At 44.7% G+C, this 20,146-nt stretch overlaps 1 protein-coding gene across 1 annotated transcript; it reads right to left on the bottom strand.

Moving 5' to 3' along the window:
• Positions 1 to 181: 181 nt before the first annotated feature.
• Positions 182 to 19,658, bottom strand: LOC132848775 (ufm1-specific protease 1-like). Its single transcript, XM_060874768.1, has 2 exons — positions 18,934 to 19,658; positions 182 to 366 (listed from the first exon to the last, which is right to left on the bottom strand). Exons 1-2 carry the CDS (start codon positions 19,537 to 19,539, stop codon positions 259 to 261), a joined length of 714 nt encoding a protein of 237 aa, XP_060730751.1. The 5' UTR covers positions 19,540 to 19,658; the 3' UTR covers positions 182 to 258.
• Positions 19,659 to 20,146: the final 488 nt, after the last annotated feature.

Genomic DNA, 20,146 nt, shown 5'->3' with positions numbered 1-20,146 from the left:
TTTATTTGTCACATACACATACATACAAGTAAGACATACACTGAGTGTCATGAATACAATATCGTTTGTATATTTATTTTACCCGATAGTATCTTCAAATAGATAATAAATAAAATACCACATCAAATTCAAATACACTCGGGGACGTGACATGTCTTTATTATTCCTTCCTTTATTTTTCTCATTATTAAGCTTTCAGTACAAGTTTCTGAGATTTTGTCAATGTCCTGATGGCAATAATGAGAATCATTGTTATGTTTATGGCAAACAAAGATTATAGAAGGAGCTCAGATCGAGAGATTGAACTCTCCTCCACGCCACCCAGCCATTCTTTTGCAGAAACTCCTTGTCCAGGACAGAGCCGTGTTGTGAAAAATCCTTGAACCTTAGGAGAATACACATTACATTATAATATTATTATAATTATTATTATTACATATATATATAATTATTATTATTATTAATATATATAGATATATATATATATATAAATAAGAACCACATTGGAGTCAGAGGGAATGGTTATAGGTTTATTGGTTATTATAAACATTCTCAGTAATCGGAGGGCGAAGTAGGGGAATAGTCTGGGGATCCAGGGCCATAATCAGAGGGAGAAGAAGGAATGTAATCTGGGGTTCCAGGGCCGGAATCAGAGGGAGGAGATGCCAAGGCAGGACTGAGAGGACGGATATAGGCATGAGGCACTGGAGGAGGAGGAGAAGCGGGAGTCCCGAGCTCAGGGTTGCAAAGCTCAACATGAGGACAGCCATCAGTTTGGGTTCTCTGATCCACGAGGTTAGGCAGAGGGGTTTGAGTCGAGGACGTGCTAGTAAGAGGCCCTCTCACAATATGGAACAGCAGATGAGGATGCTCGGGGAGGTCAGGAGAACAGAGCTGTTCCAGACACGTAACGAGCTCATGGGTGATATGAAGTAGCTGGAAGCGGCGATAGCTTTCCATGACATCAGCGGCCATTGGCCTTGGGTAGGGAGACGGACGAGGATGGTGAGGTGAGGACATGATGGGGCAACCAGGATGAGCTGGCTGATGCGGACGGATCTGAAGGGGAGATAAGAGGAGTTAGAGGAGATAGAGGAACGGGAGCTTGAGATAAGTGTAAACAAGCCCAGCCTGACCAAGGACAGGCTGAGATCATAGCATGAGATCATAGTATGAGATCATATCAAAATTCAAGCAGTTAACAGATTAGAGGAGTCAGCAAAGAACTCCATTGTTTTTGTACACAAGTAACATTATAGTAGCAATAGCTTAATAATAATGACAACAGTATAGCAGTAAGAGTTTAGCAGGAGTTTAGCAATAGTGACAATATAAGATGACAAATAGATAAGAGCTTTCTTGTATGAGAAATAATTTAGATAAGAGCTTTCTTTTAACATAATAACTTTTGACATAAATCAGACTCATAGAGTGACTTATAATTATTAAAAATCATGTGTAGTAGAAAATAGCAAAGGAGAAACTTACCCATTGTAGTTGAATGAAGGATTAAATCTTCAGGACGTCTGGCACGGGAAAAACTGAGAGGCAAATGTAACTTTGACCAGGGAGTGAAGCTCTTTTTTTGAGCACACTTTTTAATAACAAAAATTGTTGTTTAGGCATAATTGTTATGGCGAATGAAGAAGACCCAGGGTCACAGGCCTGGGCTCCCGGGCCTGGGTCCCGGGGAACTAAGGGGAGGAAAATCCATAAATGGGCATATGGGCAAAAGGTGAAGGAAAAACAAGGGGACTGCAAGGAACAGGACGTTACAAAAACATATGAGATGATTCCGGTAAATAAGATGACATAATGAAAAGGTGATATGAAAACCGGTCTGTGAGGGGGGGGGCCGATAAGGAGGCGCGTGGAAGCGTATATATAGAGGAGAATTTTTGGGGCCAAATGTGTATGCGTAAAAAATCCTGTAACTCTGCAGGTCCGTCCGGAGGGTTTTTGTTTTTTGCATGCCGATGCTCTTCATGAAGATGCTTTTTTCTTTTTGGGTTTTTTGGGATTTCTTTTGTTACTTTCAAATTGGCAATTTCTCTTAGAGAATTGTTGGCTGAGTGACCACAATAAAGAAGTTTGCTCATTCTCATCCAGGTCTGAGGAGGTTTCCCATTGTTTTAATTCGTATTAATGTTAGTGTTATTAGTAAATTAAGTTTAAGTAACAATTATATAGTATAAAAGCATTATAAAGTATATCAGTATAATTCACCCTGATATGTGCCGACTTGGAGACGGGCTCTAAGTTCCGACATATTTAATGGCGACCACGAAGCGACCTCTGTAGGGACGCCGTGAACTGCCTCCGGAACCGGGACCGCTCTCTCTGACGGGCTACAGAGGCCGGCCATAAATAACAAGGTGAGCAGACGCCTGTTAAACTCAAATGTCTGTGTATAGTGAATCTGTGGCCTGAACGGGGGGGTGGCCCCGGGAAGGAGAGCGGACAGCCGCCCTCGAGATAAGAACTCCTAAGGGTGAGATAAAGAGCTGGATGAGAAAAAGCAAAGGGAAAGCCCCATAACTATATAAGGTTTTGATATGTGACTGTGTGTGTGTGTGTGTGTGTGTGTGAAAAATCTCATGAGTGTACTATGTTGTGGTTAGGCCTGGATAAAATTCCTGGAGCGTATCCTCCGGTGTGAGTGCTATTAAACTCACGGACCGGGGCAGGACGGCAGGTGGTAAAGTGCACGATAAAATTCCTGGAGCGTATCCTCCGGTGTGAGTGCTATTAAACTCACGGACCGGGGCAGGACGGCAGGTGGTAAAGCGCATGGTAAAATTCCTGGAGCGTATCCTCCGGTGTGAGTGCTATTAAACTCACGGACCAGGGCAGGACGGCAGGTGATGAAAACGCATTAGTCCCTAGATACCGCTGTTGGTTGAGACAGGTCTGCTTGGTAGGGACGGTGAAAAAAAAAAAAAAAAGGGAAAAAAAAAAAAAAAGGGGGGCCCCCGGTATTAAGTGTATGATAATCTGTATATGATAATCTGTATATGATAATCTGTATATGATAATCAGTATATGATAATCTGTATATGATAATCTGTGTATGAGAATCTGTGTATGATAATAAGTGAATAATAAGTGTACGTGATAAGTGTACGTGTGTACAGAGATAAGTACACAATATAAGTACACAATATAAGTACACAAATAAGTACACACGTGATAAGTGTACATGAACCCACAAGCACAAATGAACAAATAAGTACACACGTGATAAGTGTACATGAACCCACAAGCACAAATGAACAAATAAGTACACACCTGATAAGTGTACATGAACCCACAAGCACAAATAAACAAATAAGTACACACGTGATAAGTGTACATGAACCCACAAGCACAAATAAACAAATAAGTACACACGTGATAAGTGTACATGAACCCACAAGCACAAATGAACAAATAAGTACACACGTGATAAGTGTACATGAACCCACAAGCACAAATAAACAAATAAGTACACACGTGATAAGTGTACGTGAACACACAAGCACAAACGAACAAATAAGCACACACGTGATAAAGAGTACGTAATGAGTGCACGGTAATGTATAAACTGTGTTTGAATAACTCATGTGCATTGTTGAACCTAATGACGATTCAGGTTGATGTGTGATGTAGAAAAATTAATCCCATAATTCGTATGGAGGATGAATTACTCTTTGTAGGTACACTGATTGGACAAGTTAAACGGGATCTGGGAACGGCATTGACTGTACAAAGAGGTAAGTAACGTAAAACACAACAAGTAGAGCATCTATTTATGACAAGGGACTGTGTGAGACACAGAGTGGTACACTGAGTAAATGATAAGAAGGGTTACTTGCCGTTAAGCTCTTCCTTTTCCTCACTGGAGTGATTTCTTTCATAACAAATATTATAGATGTTCATATTCTTAGATTCCCAAGAATCCATGGGAGTTGGAAAATCTCAGCCGTATTATTCACATCACTTTGCTCGCCTCACAATCATCACTGTTCTGACTGAAAACCGTAAGTTTATTTCTCACTTCTCATTGGAGGATCAGAAAACTACAATTCGGTGTCAGATTTGTAGTCCAGACTCCTAGGAATCAAACAAGGCCCCACAAGAGCCAATAGGTGCCCGTAGAGTAGAGATAGACAGTTTGAAGGCCAATGACGGTTTTCCACTGTATTCAGAACACCTTCCGTTTGTTGGCAGTTGTGTGTGTGTGGTAGTGGAGGTGCGATAAGGGCCAACTGGCGGGGGGGGCTGCTAGTGATAACAATTCTTAAGGTGTATTGCGCAATCCTAGAACACACACACAGAATAGCTTTCCTGTGTTTTTGAGCAAATACTACTGCTTAGTGTAAAATATTCATATAAAATCCACTCTTGGGTCTCTTTGAAACGGTTTTTGGAAGCTAAGACGTATGGTTATAATCTCGAGTTCTTCATAAACTCTTGACATGTGTTTACCGTAGTATCTTGTAGTATTTTTACAGCAAAATTATTTTGGTGGAAATGAAACCTCCATTCTAGCCTCTGTAACTCTGTGCCAGTAAGGCCTTGAATCGCCCTGATACGTGTAACCAAAACAAGAGATTGTTTTCTTTCCAATCTTGGGCATTCTCTAACTGACTAGAGGACACACTATTATATGATGTTATAAATGAGGCGTTAGAGGAGGAATAATAAACCAGTTGGGAGAAATTACCGAGTGACTGAAACAATTTAACTTTAATCTGGATTGGATTAATTAATTAATTGAATAACTGGTATTTATCTGATTGATTAGTGAATTAAATTATAGGATGGGTCAATACTTGGTTGATTATGTAGCTGGTTGATTTTAATCCATTTTTAAGTATAACTATTGAATTAAAAGTTGTATTTTTTTTTTTTTTTTTTTTTTTTTTGTTTGTACGTATACTTTGAGATCCTAATATTTGCCTTGTTTCTTTTGAGAGCCATACTAGAAGGACTCCTGCACAACCACGTTTACCAGAGAGAGAATAAACGTTCAGCTGAAGTAGTCAACAGTACACAGAAATCTAGTACCACGTGACAGTGCCACAAGGGCGAGATAGGGGTGCATGATGGAGAAGGGAAGAGGTCTGATTACTCCAGCTGCAATTATAATAATGAGGCACAAGGATGCTGAAAAAGAAATTAGAAAATACATGAAAAAGTGGCAAGACCGGACAAAGGGAGAGTTGCAGTGGCCTGAAAGTGGGACATTTGATGAGGGGAAATGTAAAAAGATGAAGGAAAGAATAGAATGCTGGGGGGAAGCGAAAAAAGAGAGTATAGATAAAACTATGAAGAAATGGGAAATAGTGGAGTGGTTTGAACAGGAAGGAAAGAGAAGAAGGGAAGAGAAGCTAAAAATGTCACAGGGACAAGAAGGTGAAGCACAAGAAATCGAACTGGAAATCACGGGTGGACAAGTCAAAGGAGTAATCCGACAAATGTCAGCAGAAAAAGGAGATATTAAGAACAAGTACGAAGGGTCCTATCATCCTTCCTCAGAAGAAGGGAGCCAGAGGGAGGAGAATGAGATTCTAAGACACAAAGATGAGCAAAAGGGGGGTTCAGAACACCCAAGAGGGACTACAAAAGAAGAAGGAAAAGAAAATCAACAGGAAAGGGACGAAGGCGGTGGATACCAGTTGCACTGGGATGATCAGATAGAAGATATTAATACCCAGTGGGGGAAAGAACATCCTCACCTATCTCACCAGCAGACAGAAGCTATAAACACGGAATGGCTGGCAGGACATCCCCAATCTCAATATATGCGAGCACACAGCACACCAGCCTCAAGAGAATATCGGATGAGGAGGATGGACGAGGCCTACTGGGCAAGTAGAAGGCGAATGCAGGACATAGTGGGAAGAACAGAGTGCACTGATGGATAGACTGCACGAATCTCTAGATAAGCTGGAAATTCATGCCAAAAGGGCCCTCATAGCGGGAGGACAAGGAGAGCCCCGCCAAGAGAAGGAAGAAAAAGAAGGAGCAGAAACGGTGGACGAAAGGGTGAAAAGATCTGCTGGACAGCAGTCACAGACCTCCCTGGCTACAGAAAACGAGGAGGAAGTATCCCAAGGGATGGGCCCAGAAGACGAGAAATAAAAAAAAGAACACACATCTCACCTGGAAATGCGAGTGGAGGAGTTGAGAGGAGACCTAAAGGAAGAACAGAAGCGTGCCGAGCAAAGGATAAGAGGCCTACAATATGAAAAAGAAGAAACCACAGCTGCAATATGCAAAGGCTTGGAGAAAAGGTTGCAAGAACAAGAAGAAAAGATAGCAAAAGCAACCGAAAGAGTAAAACGAGGAAAGAGGGCCAAGCCCACCATGAGAGACAAAAGAGATGAAGCGAAGTGGAAACTACTACAGGGCCGAAGATGTGTGATCACACGGTCACAGGCTCAAAGCCAAAAAAGGGAGGTGGACAAAGAAGAAACTGAAACCTCCAGTGACGAAGAGAGGGAGATAGATGAGCCTGAGTCGCGTGGAGCAGCCGCAGCCGAGCCGGACAAATACAAAATGCCAAAGATGGCAGCACAGTATCCTCTAATAGTCAAAGGACAGCAAATACATTATGTGCCATGGACCTTCATGGATGTGACTGGACTAGTAAAAAGACTGCCAAGTGTGTGTGAAGGGGCACAAAAATGGATCACAAAGTTTGAGGAACAGACAATGGGACAGAGTCTGGCCTTGGGTGACCTGAAGGTAATCCTGTGCCAGACAGTTGGGAAGGCAAAAATGATGGAAATGTTTGGCCTCGCTGGACTAGGAAAAGAAGCGAATGACTCAAGAGCAGATGGAATAACCTTTGGCCCATTCAGAAACCGTCTGTGGGACCAGCTAAGGGAAGCATACCCAACTAAAGCCGATCTGGGCAAAGTAGAGAAACTAAAGCTGGAGGAAGAAGAGGGAGTTGCCCAGTTTGTATTGAAACTCCAGGAGTCTTGGAGGGATGAAATGGGAGCCTCGTGGGATGAAACGCCCGCAAGTATGACTCTGTTCAAGCTCATGTTAAAAAGGGCTCTTCCAGCAGAAGTTCAAGACCAGCTGGAGACGGTAGTGGGTTTGAACACTATGCCATGGGCCACCTTCGAGGCAAATGTGATACACCATACAGAACTTCACAGGAAAAGGAAAAGGGAGGCAAAGAAGGCTGAAGAGAACTTGCTGGTGCAACTGCACAAGGCACAACTGGGGGAACTGACCAGAAACAAACAAGAAAGCCACGAAGAGAAAAAGAAGGAGGACAAAGAATGCACCAAACAGGCGGCAGTAATGGTTGCCCCAGCTGTAGTTCAGGTAGCACCACCCCAAGAGGGAGGAGTGCCACAGGTGGTGACACAGACACAGCCGGTGCCCCCAACTATGATGCAGTATCCTATGGGATACCCAACAAGTTATCCAGTGAATTCTCAGTATGCACCTCTACGACGTGGATGGGGACCAACCAGAGGTCGGGGAAGAGGAGGACAAGGAAGACAGCCTCCACAGAGACCGGCCTGGGGAGCAGGAGGACAGGAAAAAACCTGCTGGAATTGCAATAACCTAGGTCACCTAAGATATGAGTGTCCTTACCTACAGTATGGAGCACCAGGAGGGGTCATGGGAAACCCAGGAAGACAACCGATGCCGGCACAGATGCCTGCTCCAATGTTTCAACAAGGAGCAGGGCAGTCAGGGATGCAACAAGCACCTGCAGCAACACCACTAGGAGCTGGAAATTGGGCAGGCCAATGGATGGGCCCAGGGTTTCAAGGACAAGCCCCAGTACCACCTGGAGGGAGCCCATTGGGCTCAGCTCCAGGAGGAATGTGAAGAGGCCTAGAGAAGCCAGAGGGGAAGCTGGTGCAGTGTACCACCTCACTGCACCCTGCACAAGAACCCACAATTATGGTGGGAATTGGAAATGAAGTACAGGCCCCATTCCTGATTGATACAGGAGCAACATTTACAAGCATTGGAAAAGAAGGTGCAAAGCTTCCCCTCACACGTAGAGCAATAAAGACAGTGGGCTTCTCAGGAAAAACTCAGACTATGGATTACTGTAGAAGGAATAGTAGTGCAAGCACCTCTACTTTATTCCCCAGACACTCCAGCTAATCTTCTTGGAAGAGATGTGCTCTGTAAACTAGGAGCCAAAATACACTGTGGGCCAACAGGAGTGTGGATAACACTTCCAGAAATGTTAGCTCGGCAATACCTAGTAGTAAGCCAAGAAGAGGAAACGACAGAGCTGGACAAAGTGTATTGGATGGAAGTCAAAGACAAAAATACATCACAAATATGGAAAGAATATTCGGAATGGAAACCATGGTTAAACTACATACGCCCAGATTGCCGGGAGGCTAGAGGACCATGGCATTGTACCCTGAAATATGATGAAGGGGGAAAAGATGAAGAGTACGCATCGTTATGGGAAGAACGACTAGAAGGAAGAAAATATGTCATCAGCACGGACAGCATAATACTTGGTCGGCAAGGAGTAGCTGCATATGCCGTACTGCCAGAACAGATTCACGAATGGTATCAAGTTGGAGACGCAGTCTCCCACATCTCCCTGATGATTGGGCAAGATTTTGAATCAAAAGATTTAGGGCCTATGATGAGAGAAGCAAGAAGGGTAGAGAAATGGAACACGACGAGAAATTCTAGGGTATATATGTCAGAAGACAAAACGTTTCTAAAGATAGAGTATAAAGGGACAGAGCAGGTAGTAGCTACTACTATGTTAGTAAGTCAGCAAACAAAGATACAAGTAAGAGTAGGAGTAGAGGTACAGATGCCACAAATAGCAGATGAGGAAGAGTTGACAGAAAACGATGTAGTTAAAGCATTAGATGAAGTTCCGAAACAACTATGGACTAAGCACGCAACAGATGTAGGACTAGTCAAATCAGCAGGGCTAGCAAAAATACAAATCAGACCCAATGCTCCACTACCCTATCAAAGACAATATCAGTTATCCAAACAAGCGGAAGAGGGGATAGGGCCAACTATTAAAGGGTTACTAGAAGTAGGGGTTTTAATCCCCACTAGGAGTCAGTGCAACACTCCAATTTTTCCGGTCAGAAAGCCCAACTCAGACAAATGGAGATTGGTCCACGATTTGAGACCAGTCAATCAGATAGTGGTGGCCGAGACTCCAGTAGTCCCCGATCCACACACTTTGTTATCAAATATTCCAGTGGGAACGAAATGGTACACTGTAATTGATCTATGTTCGGCCTTTTTCAGTGTTCCATTGCACCCTGACTCTCAGCACTTGTTTGCGTTCACTTATCGTGGGCAACAGTATACTTATACTAGGCTGCCCCAAGGGTATTGCGAAAGCCCATCAATATTCAACCAAGTACTGACCAGAGATCTGATAAATGTACAACTGAAAAGCCTTATGATTATGTACGTTGACGATTTACTGATTTGTAGCCAATCAAAAGAGCAATGCGTACAGGATTCAATAACAGTATTAAAGGTCCTAGCAAACAATGGGCACAAGGTTAGTAAAGAGAAGCTACAATTCTGCCAGAGAAAGGTGGAATATTTAGGACGAGTTCTAGAAGGAACAACACGAAAAATATTACCGGCTCATGTACAAGCTATACGTGATGCACCACGACCTCAAACCGTGTGCCAGATGTTGTCATTCCTGGGCATGGCAGGGTTTAGTAGACCATGGATATGTGACTTTGCCTTAAAAGTACAACCACTTAGAGACATAATAAAAGCTACAGATCAGGCTAAACCCAATGCACAGCTGACATGGACACCAGAAGCACTAGCAGCATTCAAGATGTTGAAGTGCATACTAGCCTCAGCCCCAGCGCTGGCTAGTCCAGATTACAGCAAACCATTTCACCTATACGTGTCAGAAAGACAAGGTTTTGTATCGGCAGTACTAATGCAGCAACAGCAAGGGGTAGGAAAGCAGCCCATTGCTTATTTCAGCACAGCGTTAGATAATGTAGAGAAGGGTATACCGCCATGTTATCGTGCCATATCAGCAGCAGCATTTGCATATCAAAAAGCTTCTACAATTACGATGGGTCACCCCGTGACCCTGTACACAGCACATGCACTGCATGCATTATTGACAAATCGAACATTTGTAATAACCAATGCAAGGCGCACAGGATATGATGTAATACTGTCGGCACCGGAGTTGACAATCGAAAGGTGCAACACAGTAAACCCAGCCGAAAGAATGGTGCTGCCGAGTGAAGGGACTCCACACAATTGTACAGAGGAATCTGAAAAGTTCCTGAAAGCGCGACCAGATTTAGAGTCCCAACCTCTTTTAGGGGCACAACGAATCTTCTTTGTGGATGGATCCTGTTATCGCACCATCGAGGGAAACAAAGCAGGTTATGCAGTGATCGAATACGACCTTATTGAGAATGTATATCAAACAATTAGCGAGGGGACTGTCCCACAACCATGCTCAGCTCAATTGGCAGAGATAAAAGCATTGACAGCAGCGTGTAAGCTAGGAGCAGGAGAAGCGTGTACAATTTACACTGACTCAGCTTATGCATATGGGGTATGTCATGTTTTTGGACCAATCTGGGCACAAAGAGGTTACCAGAGGGCTGATGGTTCTGCTATAACCCATGGACCAGCCATATTTGAACTGTTAACAGCTATACAGCTACCTGAGAAATTAGCTATTGTGAAGTGTAAAGCTCACAAAACAGATGGAACAACAATAACTAAAGGAAACGCTGCAGCAGATGAAGCAGCCAAAAAGGCAGCATTAGGGGATAGATGCATAATGGCAGTTATGCAGGGAGAAGAGCCAGATGCAGGTCCAGGAGAGATGTCGATAGAAGATGTCAGGGATGCACAAAACACAGCCAATCCGGAAGAAGTAGAACAGTGGAAAAAGCGAGGTGCTTTTCAGGACAAGGAGTCAGGAGTATGGAGAGGCGGAGAGGGGTTGTGGGTAGCACCCACAGCCCTATTACCAATGTTGATAAAGGAAGCCCACGGGATAGACCACTGCAACAAGAGGGTGATAATAGACATTATCCGGAAAAATTGGTGGTCTCCGTATCTAGCCAGTTTCGTAGAAAAAACACTGAGAACATGTGAGTTATGTGCTAAAAGAAATGTCAGGAAGCATTTCACAGCCCCAATAGGACACATTCCAGAACCTCGAGGGCCGTTTCGACACTTAATGATGGATTTTGTGGATATGGCAGAAAAAGCAGAAGGGAAGCGTTACATGTTGGTAGTGATTGACATGTTCAGTAGATGGGTTGAAGCAGTGGCCAGTGCCAGGAATGATGCCAAAACGGTGGCAAAATTCTTGTGTAGGGAAGTAATCCCGAGGTTTGGTATTCCAGATCAGTTGAGTTCAGATAATGGACCTCATTTTGTAAATAAAGTAATTGAGTCCCTTGCGCAAGCATTGTGCATTAACCATAAGATGGGATGTGTCTACCACCCAAGTTCACAAGGAAGAGTAGAAAGAGCCAACGGCGTGTTGAAGGAGAAAATTTCAAAAATATTAGCTAGCACCAGTCTGAATTGGGTACAGGCTTTGCCTTTGGCTCTGATGAAAATGCGTTCACAGACGAATCGTACAACGCACTTGACACCTCATGAAATGGTGACAGGCAGGCCAATGCCCGTGGCTTTTATACGAGGACCCTATAAGGGCCCATCGCTTGAACAGATGGAAGGCGAAATGTCAAGCTATGTGAAGCATTTAACCCATATCCACAGACTCTTGTGTTCTCAGGTGGGCCCGGCCACACATGGCACAGCAGTAGAGGAAAAGGAACCACGTAACCAGGTAGAACCAGGTGATTACGTGTACATCAGAACGTTCAAGAGGAAACATTGGAGACAACCAAGAAGAGAAGGACCTTTTAAAGTGGTGTTAGCTACCCCCACTGCAGTCAAGATCGAAGGTAAGGAATACTGGTATCACCTTAACCACTGTTATCGTGCGACAGCTGCAGTAGACACTGGGGAAGAGCCCTCAACCTCAAAGGCAGGGGTACACAAGCAGCCACTTGCCTTGGAACAAGGAACCAAGGAACAACCCTCCACGTCTAAGGAAGGACAGCAGTTGGCGGGGCAGTCACCCGCCGCAGAAAGGAAAGGAAAGGACTGGGAGACATTGCCGAAAGTAAAACAATACACGACTCCGTATTCTGACGACAAGGATGATAATGATCCCTATGGTCCAGACTTAGTAACAGGCCCGGCCGCTGGAACACGAGCCAGAGCTAGAGCGCGCACACAGCAAGGACCGGTTATTGTCAAACCTGCCAAGGAATGTCGAGACATCCTAGCCCCTGTAGATGACATTGTTGATGTTAGCCCGAGTGTTCACACAGGCTCAGTGGAGGAACTAGATGTTTCACAGATCTCACTAACCACGCTAGACGATACACCTTAGAATCAGCAACGGGTCCAAGCACGGATCAACCAGGTCCACTACCTGGTCAGTTCAAAACTGTAGACTTTGGGGTACTCGACTCCTTGTAATGTTTATTTAAAATTATAGCTAAACGACTGTAAATCATGGTGCAGCTAGCCGCACCCCAGAAGAGGGGCACTGATGATAAACCATTAGATGAACCCGATGGAACCGATAAACAAAATAAGGATAGATTAACTGTACGAATATTTTATATGGCATGTGTGGTAGGGGTGATCTTAAATCTGGCAATCATAGTAGGAGTTCTTACAGTAAAAAGTTATGCCCATATCTCACAACCAGGCTCCACGCATAATGACTCAATGTCCGTTAATACTCCCAAATCAGGCTCACGGCTCAGACGTAGTACAGGCACAGGTTCTGCCACTATAGGAGGACGCACAGTTTTTCAGGGGAAAAGCTCCTATCCCATAATAGTGGGAGTTGACAAAACATCAGCAAAGACGGCTATTCAAAATCACATAAAGTGTGCTTTAGGATCATTTGCCCATGCTAGCCAGCAAAAGAAAGTACTAAATGGCACGTTGTATTTTGTGATGTATTCCATTGACTACGCTGGCCCCTTTCCGGCGGTAGGTTCAGACCCAATACAGTGGGCTAAAAACCAGTCATCTTCTCACTACACACTGACCCTAGAGATTCGAATTAAGCGACCAGGGGATGTAACCCAAGATTCAGCAACCAGCATTATTGTTAAGGGACAACCTGCCAGTGATGACAAGGGCGTGCAGTGTAAATTAATCCATGCCTTCTGGTATTATAGTCTTCACATGAACTCGGTTTACCCGTCCACACTGCAGAAAACGTCATTCTTTGAACCATATGAAGCCCGTGTCTACGTCCCTGCCTGGAGTCCAGGTTTCCAATTTCGCCAAGCGAGAATAGATTTTTGGGCTGAATGTGGCGGTTCAGGCAGTAGCGGGTGCGTGACCCGTCACTCCAAGGTGCAGGGGGAATATGGGGCGCTTCAGAAGTACATCAAAATGATCAAACAATTTAATGTAGCCGAAGGCACTGAGGGAAACCTCTATCGCCAGTGGCTGACGGAATCCGCCCGTCAGGTCACGACAGACAGCACCTGTGTAATATGCCATGACCGGTCTAATCAAATCCCCTATGTAATGCCTACTAGAGGCGTGGACGAGTGTGACAAATCCCCATATAATGATACACATTTATGTCCGGCTCTTTGCCTGTTGGGATCAGCAGCCAGAACACATGGGCCGAACTGGATGGGCAACATAAGTATATCTTGTGCGTATCGGCCGGTAGCCTCGCCAATCCCCACAGATATGACAGTCCAGGTACGGCCTAACCAGAAGTTCCCATTATGTATAAAGGCAAGAGGAGCAGTGTATGTCGGATTTCTTTCTAAAGCAGCCTGCAAAGATATATTAGATGCTCATCACCCTGTAGTGAATGTGCTCCCACGTTGTAATACGACAGAATATGGATGTGAGAAATCCATTCCAGGACAAATGACCGCCCCTAGTCTAAGGTTTGGCACATTGCCACTGGCAGACATTTTTTGGTATTGTGGAGAGAGCACAGCGCTTCAGACACTTCCCCGGCTGTGGCATGGACTGTGTGCTCCAGTTGTGCTGGAGGGATATCTCACAGTGATGGCCTTAAATGACTCCCTCTTAGACCTCCTTTTGACCCCAGTACTTACCCGTGCCTCACGATCCAGACGTGATGTCTCACGATACCTACAGCCCAGTAACGCCTCCGTGCTTCCTGCCTGGTCAGCAGACCCTGATATTTACATTGACTGGAAAGGTGAGCCGGTGGGTGTTCCAGAGGAGCACAGAGCCTTATCCGACGCGACCTCGACAGCGTGGGCAATCCTGCTACCTCATGTGCAAGTACGCAGAAACATAAGGTGGCTAAACTATATATGGTATAACCAACAGCGTTTCATTAATCACACAATTGCGGCCTTGGGACTCATAACAGAACAGTTACATGCCACAACATTGATGGCCGTAGAAAACCGCTTTGCTATAGATCAAATGCGCGGACCAGATCAGGGAGTGTGCGAGCTGATCGGCACTGACTGCTGTGCCGTCATCCCACTTCACACAGGCCCAATAGGACCGCTAAATACGATACTCAAACGTATGAAAGAAGCCCGAGACCAGATGGTCCGGAACTCAGGGGCCCCAGATCCGACTTGGTATAAATGGTTGCTCTCAGGAGACGGGATGGCAGGATTAATGCGCATTGGCATGATTTTTCTAGTGGTCCTGCTGGCCATTGGCTTTATCATATGCTGTGGGATTCCTCTGCTATGTGCCCTGATCGACAAAACAATCCACTCCCTTTTTGGACAATACATGCAAACGCAGTTGATGGAATTGGACCCAGACTCGTTCTCACTGCTGGATGAGAACAAGAATGATTCGGACAGGAACTAGTGGCGCATATACAGGACTGTAATATATATATATATATATATTAGTGTGAGTCCCTGTTTGTTTGTGTCCCCTGTGTGTGTATGTCTTGTTCGTGTTGTGTACAGATTATGGAGTGTCTCCCATTCCGGCGTTCCCAGCGCCGGCGAGCGCGACGACATCAGACGTGTGCCTACCGTGACCCTGACTCTGGGTCAATAATAATATTATAGAATAATAACCCGTACCTAGAGTGTTGCTTCTCGTGCAGAAAGTTAGCCCTGGAGGTAGATCTTTCTGCTTACGAGTGGATATACCAGAAGCTCGGTAGGGAACCACAACGGTCCTGGCGATCTTTTCCTCCCTGCATAACACAGTATCAATGGGTCACCCTGCTGGAAAAGTTGCGCCCTATTCCACTGATACTTTCACACGCTGATATTATGCTTGAGGGGGGGGTCATGCGTAGCAGCCAGATATAGACTACCAGCTTACAGACAAACTTGTCCTGCGTGTACATACCCATGAACTTCGACGCTGCATTACGGTCGCGTCCTTTTATGGCCCGAAAACAAGACATGCCTATCTTATTTCACGGAACATTCAACAGAGCTCCACCCGACAGTACTACTCACTTTTCTTTTGTGGCTACCAGCTGTGGACCACATACACTAAGGGACTAGTTACAGCCCTGGTCAGTCTGCCAACCTCACCCGAGTGGGTGTTCCGAAGCCTGCAGCAAGGCAGGGACTCAGAAGTAGTCGCTATTTTGCCTGGTACATATTTCGCTCGGACTTTTCCCCATGTCTGGTTCTCACTGGAAAACAAACGGCGAATTAAGGCACCATTGCCACGTTGGATATACGCAAGGCACTACAACCATTACTGGTGGTGGCCGTAATTGTGACTGAATCCAGGCCGACTATACATAGACTTTTTGTACATATTCTTGAGTAATGGGTGTTGGTATTTGTGTCTATTCGTTTTGTCGTCTCTATGCTTGTTTCTGTGTTGTTTGTAGAGCATTGTGTGCAGGCCATGTCGCACCCACGGAGAGGCTGGCGACGAATCCAGCGACCCCTCACCTGTGCACGGTTGGAGGCAAGCCCGCGGGGTGTCGCTTGTCGCCTCGATGACGCTCCTGGCTACTGCTACACATGCATCCAACTGGACATCGAGGTGGACCAGTCTGACTTCGTCTGGAGGGACTTCGACCTGGGTGCCGCGCCGCATCGTACCTGGCTGACATACCCGTCCCCGCCGACGGCTGACACCTGGTTCACGTTGCTGGAGGACACACGCCCCGTGTCACTTATCCTTGCACACGCAGATCTAGTCCTCCCTGAAGGACTGTGGGTTCATTCATGCTACAGGAATGACTATATTCTTGACAGAGGACTGCTTTTGCAGGTGCACACATATGAGATACATCGTTCCTTTTGTGTGGCCTCAACGTATGGACATGGACGTAAACATGCGTATATTATTTCTCGCCATATACGGCAAGCCGCCATGCGACAGTACTGTACTCTATTCTTTTGTGGGTATAAACTTTGGACGTCTCATACCAAAGATGTGCAACAAGGACTACAGGATATGCAAGAACCACCCATGTTCATGCACTCATGGACAGGAGGTGATTCGGATGCGGTTGTTCCTGTAACTCGAGACTATCACGCTTATCGCAACAGAAACATTTGGGGTTCCCTACGCGCAGGCCGTCACATTTGGGCCCTCTTGCCACGGTGGATTCGAACCATGCATCGCAATCATTATTGGTGGTGGTCATGAGGAGGACTCCTATGCCATGGGAGAACTGTTTGATTTTCATGTGTTTATGCTGTATGTTTCGGTGACCCTGGTGACACTGATTTCACTGTCGCGCTATGTTTGCGGGCAGAGTGAGAATTTTCCCTCTAGGGGGCATCCAGAGGGTTTTTCACTCACTCCTGGCTCACCTTTTTGAGAAGGGCACGTGTGTGTTGTGGTCTACTGTGCATGTTGTTTTTGTTGGGGGGAGAGATGTTGTGTGTTTTATGTATGTTTTTGTTTTAGTTTTATGTATGTTCTGTTTTCGTTTGTGTTAGGGTCGTCGTGGTTAGGTACTTGGGTTTTGATGAGACTTTGCAGTCTCAGAGGGGGAAGATGTTGTGAAAAATCCTTGAACCTTAGGAGAATACACATTACATTATAATATTATTATAATTATTATTATTACATATATATATATAATTATTATTATTATTAATATATATAGATATATATATATATATATAAATAAGAACCACATTGGAGTCAGAGGGAATGGTTATAGGTTTATTGGTTATTATAAACATTCTCAGTAATCGGAGGGCGAAGTAGGGGAATAGTCTGGGGATCCAGGGCCATAATCAGAGGGAGAAGAAGGAATGTAATCTGGGGTTCCAGGGCCGGAATCAGAGGGAGGAGATGCCAAGGCAGGACTGAGAGGACGGATATAGGCATGAGGCACTGGAGGAGGAGGAGAAGCGGGAGTCCCGAGCTCAGGGTTGCAAAGCTCAACATGAGGACAGCCATCAGTTTGGGTTCTCTGATCCACGAGGTTAGGCAGAGGGGTTTGAGTCGAGGACGTGCTAGTAAGAGGCCCTCTCACAATATGGAACAGCAGATGAGGATGCTCGGGGAGGTCAGGAGAACAGAGCTGTTCCAGACACGTAACGAGCTCATGGGTGATATGAAGTAGCTGGAAGCGGCGATAGCTTTCCATGACATCAGCGGCCATTGGCCTTGGGTAGGGAGACGGACGAGGATGGTGAGGTGAGGACATGATGGGGCAACCAGGATGAGCTGGCTGATGCGGAGGGATCTGAAGGGGAGATAAGAGGAGTTAGAGGAGATAGAGGAACGGGAGCTTGAGATAAGTGTAAACAAGCCCAGCCTGACCAAGGACAGGCTGAGATCATAGCATGAGATCATAGTATGAGATCATATCAAAATTCAAGCAGTTAACAGATTAGAGGAGTCAGCAAAGAACTCCATTGTTTTTGTACACAAGTAACATTATAGTAGCAATAGCTTAATAATAATGACAACAGTATAGCAGTAAGAGTTTAGCAGGAGTTTAGCAATAGTGACAATATAAGATGACAAATAGATAAGAGCTTTCTTGTATGAGAAATAATTTAGATAAGAGCTTTCTTTTAACATAATAACTTTTGACATAAATCAGACTCATAGAGTGACTTATAATTATTAAAAATCATGTGTAGTAGAAAATAGCAAAGGAGAAACTTACCCATTGTAGTTGAATGAAGGATTAAATCTTCAGGACGTCTGGCACGGGAAAAACTGAGAGGCAAATGTAACTTTGACCAGGGAGTGAAGCTCTTTTTTGAGCACACTTTTTAATAACAAAAATTGTTGTTTAGGCATTTGTTATGGCGAATGAAGAAGACCCAGGGTCACAGGCCTGGGCTCCCGGGCCTGGGTCCCGGGGAACTAAGGGGAGGAAAATCCATAAATGGGCATATGGGCAAAAGGTGAAGGAAAAACAAGGGGACTGCAAGGAACAGGACGTTACAAAAACATATGAGATGATTCCGGTAAATAAGATGACATAATGAAAAGGTGATATGAAAACCGGTCTGTGAGGTGTGGGGGGGGGGGACCGATAAGGAGGCGCGTGGAAGCGTATATACAGAGGAGAATTTTTGGGGCCAAATGTGTATGCGTAAAAAATCCTGTAACTCTGCAGGTCCGTCCGGAGGGTTTTTGTTTTTTGCATGCCGATGCTCTTCATGAAGATGCTTTTTTCTTTTTGGGTTTTTTGGGATTTCTTTTGTTACTTTCAAATTGGCAATTTCTCTTAGAGAATTGTTGGCTGAGTGACCACAATAAAGAAGTTTGCTCATTCTCATTCAGGTCTGAGGAGGTTTCCCATTGTTTTAATTCGTATTAATGTTAGTGTTATTAGTAAATTAAGTTTAAGTAACAATTATATAGTATAAAAGCATTATAAAGTATATCAGTATAATTCACCCTGATATGTGCCGACTTGGAGACGGGCTCTAAGTTCCGACAGCCGTAATAGTGCAGGTCCATTATAAGCAAGTAGCTGCCTTCTTTTCCGGTGCACACACCCAGAATGCATTTGGATGAGTTGTCCCTGTCTCCACCCATCATGACAGGTGATCCATGGGTGAGGAAATGAAGGTGCAGGTCCTGAGCCACCTGCTCGAGCTCTGTTGCCCCACTGCGCACGTGCACTAGTCTGCAGGGGACATCATACATCTGGTCCAGAACCAGAGCAGCCTCACAAGTCCCTATCCACTCTTTAGAGCCCAGAAACGAGGCTGGTTTGTCTCCTATTGTAACTAGTGCTTGCTGGATTTCATGGAGACTCGGTGGAGGTCTGGATTTCCCACAGTGAGATACATTATTGATCCAAGAGCACATGGTCTGAACAGTCCTGTATCCACAACCCCAGCCTCTGTCGTCCTGTCCATCACAGCAGTAATGATAATACACACACTGCCCTGATGTAACTGAACATCTCTCATACACTGTCAATGGTAAAGCCAGTCCTTCATGTGCATTCTTCACTAGAAAGTCTTTAACACTTTTGTTTACATTAAGCGGATCCTGTCTGTATCGCTCTCCCCAGTCTATATCTTCTCCCTGATTCCTCTCCATGAAGACAAAAACAAATTAAAAATATTATGCAGTCTTTTTCGGGATGTATAAGGGCATAACCGATTCATTAATAAATGTAAACAATAATGTCGGGATGTTCGTCGACAAATTATGTCCCTACAGAGCAACGGGTTTTGTTTAACAGTTCCGCAGTAGATGTTACTACAAGGTACTGTAATAGTTCAGAAAAAAAAAATACTTCAGAAAAACAGTAGTATATATATGATATATATGAGATACTGCTCTAAACACATTTTGAAGACCAGATAAAGTTTTTAAATCAAGAGTGTTAAAATATATTCTCAGGACGATTGTTTTCAAAAGTTGAAATTCTCCCCTAAGCTGTCATTGAGAGACTGGATGTAAAATGTGAGGAGAAGAACTGGACAATTGTAATGAAAAAGCAGTACTTTAGCTCCCATATTTATTCATCCATTCATTCATCTTCTACCGCTTATCCGAACTACCTCGGGTCACGGGGAGCCTGTGCCTATCTCAGGCGTCATTGGGCATCAAGGCAGGATACACCCTGGACGGAGTGCCAACCCATCACAGGGCACACACACACACACTCTCATTCACTCACGCAATCACACACTATGGACAA

This window comes from Tachysurus vachellii, chromosome 7 (genome assembly GCF_030014155.1).
Source record: "Tachysurus vachellii isolate PV-2020 chromosome 7, HZAU_Pvac_v1, whole genome shotgun sequence".
NCBI classification, from domain to species: Eukaryota; Metazoa; Chordata; class Actinopteri; order Siluriformes; family Bagridae; genus Tachysurus; species Tachysurus vachellii.
This window is presented reverse-complemented; position numbering and strand designations above follow the sequence as displayed.